Genomic DNA, 3,339 nt, shown 5'->3' on the forward strand with positions numbered 1-3,339 from the left:
CGCGACTGGAGTACCCCATCCAAGTTGTCTACTCGGGGCGCACGAAAGACGTCACCCTCATTGAGCGTGTCCAGCGAGACGCCACGGGAATGGTTGCCGGTCTCAAATCCGTGGACTACGAAGCGCGTCTCGCGATGCTCGATCTCTTTCCTCTGGAGTACCTTCGCCTCCGAGGGGACCTAATTCTTACTTATGTCCTTTTTGAACAAAGCCTGGCAAATAGGTTTTTTACCGCTGAACCAGCAAACACCCGGCGGGGACATAGTAAGAAAATTTTCAAGCTCAGGGCACACACATTCATCAGACAAAATTTTTCTCCTTTCGGGTAATAGATTCGTGGAATGACCTTTCTCTAGAGGTTGTTGACGCTCCTTCTAGAACCCAGTTTAAAACACTATTAGACACTTATTTATGCGAATCCTCGCGCTGGTCAGCATACTGCCCCGCGCCGAGAACATAAAGAGCAGTGCTACATGCTTTTTTCACTTGTGCCTTTCAGGTGGACGACAGCCACTGACCGACAAGAACAAAACCGACCCGGGAAACTTGGGCAAAAGCCTCGATCCTGTGTATCAATCCGTGAATCCGTGAATCCAATCTTCATTGGACCTTGATTTCATCCTTGGAATCTTTCATCACTGGCATCAAGCACGATATTAATGGCTATGTCCACAATTTCATCCTCAACCCCGAGTGGTGCTGACCCCACCGACCATCCCGCCTCTTTAAGTTTTCCGTTCTCCTCCATGCTATTCAGCCTACACAAAGTGAAGAAGTTACAGCCAAGGGGTGACCTAATTACATTACATCTTCTCAGGCCTCCTCCCGCCTGCGCTCCGACTGTACGACAGATAAATACTTGCCCCCAGAATAAAATATCCTGGTTTTAATTTGTTACAGCCGGCTCAGGTGTCTCTAACCCCATCATGGGTCTTGGGGCTTGCCTCTCTTTATTTGTCTCGAAATAGGCTACCCAACTCAGGAGCTTCGGTAAAAGCAGCGGCTCTGTTTGTCAATCCGATAATTCTTAGCCCCGGTGAACGGGACTACGGGCCTTTGCTTCTTGGATCTGTTGAATCCAATGGACCAAGCGGGTTCTTATTTCACCGAATCTGTCTGCTGGTAGTGGTCTATCATCGTTTGTCTGTCAGTATTTCTACTGGTTACCCAAAAAATATGTTCCCAACAACGGCACCCGCCGCTAAACACCGAACTTCTAGCATGTGCATTGACTAGAGGAAGTGTTGTGAAGGGAGAAGATGCAGGAAGACAAGACGAATTGGTCTGGCGTCGGTGCAACTGGAACGGATTCATCCACGGGACTGGGACGGATTGAGCCAATCAGGAGCCACTTATACATAGTCCGCGGCCGATTCCTTCCGCGGGGTCTAACCCGCGTGGCTCTCCGAGATGCAGTCTACCGGCGCTGATTATCTTGAAGGTTTGTCCGTTCGCAGCTCTTCGTACTAAACTGTCGGGTGAATTCATGGTGTCTGTCATAAATGTGTATCCTCAACCGACTTCGGAAAAGTTTTTCTTATCACTCCAAGAGGTGCCCTCTCCCGAACTGCTACGCGGCGCTTCAATTTTCACTCGGGCTACAGTAGCTTGAACGTCATTCTTATAGGCTTGATATCGGAAATGAGGACTATGCACTAGTTTTTTGCCACATGTGTATTGGTGTACACGCCGCCAACATTAAAGTGGTTTGGCCACCAAACCAGCGTACCACCATGATTTGAATAGTTGTAGTACGGGGTGATTACGACCTAAATCCGCAGGAGAATTATGAAATACAGTCGAAGACTAACAAAGTGAAAGTAAGGCTGTCGCTCTTCCTATTCATAACTTTCGTGCAACCCAAACGACGGACGAGGACTTAGATAATGCAAGTTTGCCCAGGCCCAGACAGCAGCAGTGTTGGGGCCGAGAAGTGGTTCGCAGCACGTCCTTCCGGTCAGGAGTTTCATGTATTAACTACTGAGCTGTCTCGAGGGGAAAACTTATAAATATTACCGAGAGTCTGTTACAGAGAGACGATAAGTAAAAGTGGTTTGTCACTGAAAAAATCTGAAAGTTTCCGGACTTTTTTGGAAAATAGTTCAGATGACCTGCCACAGCATAACCGTTGAAGGCAATGATTACGGCTGCATGAACCATTAGGTATCTACCAGAAGCACTGAAAATCGAGATGGCCATGGGTCTGGGTGGATTGCACCCGGCACTAATCAAAGAACGTGGAGAAGCTGCTATAAGCCCCCGACAAGATTTGTCCACGACAGAGAAGTTGAGGAAAGGGAACCTACGACCATGAAAAACGTACGCAAACGTGATGTGCAGTTGTCTGCGGTCAATGAAAAACATGGATGAACTGTGTGATCATTAGATTCCGAATGGAGCGTGCTCCAGCGTTAAGCAGAATTGCACTGTGGATTGATCGGTAGCTAAAACGTGAAAGGTATATCGTTTGGACAAAACTGCGGCGGTTATTCCGGGCACTTGGCGACCAAAAACAATTCTAGATGTCGAACAAGTTCAATGCAAACAGCGTCGCATCACCGATCTCAGGGAATGGGTAAACTATTCATGCTTATCCACGGTAGGGAAACAACAAAACTAGATTACTGAAGAACCATTTCTGGTTCACACCCACAAGGAGGTCCGTCGTGCCAAAGACGGTGCCAGCTAGGGATTACTATTGCGAAGAAACTAACACCCCCAAATGCTCAGAATAGGGTGGGTTCCAACTACTGAGACGACCGTATACGGAGAAATCCCTCCCGAATGAGATGAATAAGTCTCTGGTTCTTTGCCCTCCGGCGCCTGTATTGGGTGTGATAACTGCGGGACTAGTAAACTTATACTGTGCTTTTAAGGTACCCAAGGCCTGGGAATGATCACTGATTAAACCGTTCTCTGAAGACCGTAGGGGACCACATTCTTTGCAACTATCGACCGTTTGACTTGATCTGTGTGGTGGACAGCTCATGGAAATGTGCACCAAGGAGTTACTTTTGTACACTTCTAACAGTTTAACATGATTCAACATCAAGCTCACATCATCATCGTCATGTCCAAGCTTGTTTACATGTGGCTTTGGCTACCAGGTTTACGTTGGTCGATAGTCTTGGAAAATGGGCGTTGGTAGCTACACAATTGACGCGTGAATCCGGAAATGACAGCAGTTTTTGTATTTGGAGGGCTACGCATTAAGAGTAACAGACTGGATACATGCGCTCCACTGAGCGCGCGACGGCGCTGTGTCTGTTAATCTCTCTAGCCATTGATATGTCCTGTCTCGGGTTGTCAAGGGGCGAGATGGTTCAGTGATTAGAGCGC

General features: G+C 47.7%; 1 protein-coding gene across 1 annotated transcript in view; it reads left to right on the forward strand.

Moving 5' to 3' along the window:
* Positions 1-1,361: 1,361 nt before the first annotated feature.
* The window catches only part of T265_02734 (hypothetical protein), a gene marked incomplete at both ends in the record, with an annotated part of 34,199 nt that continues 32,221 nt past the window's right edge, over positions 1,362-3,339 (forward strand). The window contains one exon of the mRNA XM_009167049.1: positions 1,362-1,441. Within this exon, the coding sequence (XP_009165313.1) occupies positions 1,411-1,441 (31 nt within the window). The remainder of the gene's footprint in view (positions 1,442-3,339) is intronic.

Source organism: Opisthorchis viverrini (genome assembly GCF_000715545.1).
Source record: "Opisthorchis viverrini unplaced genomic scaffold opera_v5_35, whole genome shotgun sequence".
In the NCBI taxonomy this organism is placed as follows: domain Eukaryota; kingdom Metazoa; phylum Platyhelminthes; class Trematoda; order Opisthorchiida; family Opisthorchiidae; genus Opisthorchis; species Opisthorchis viverrini.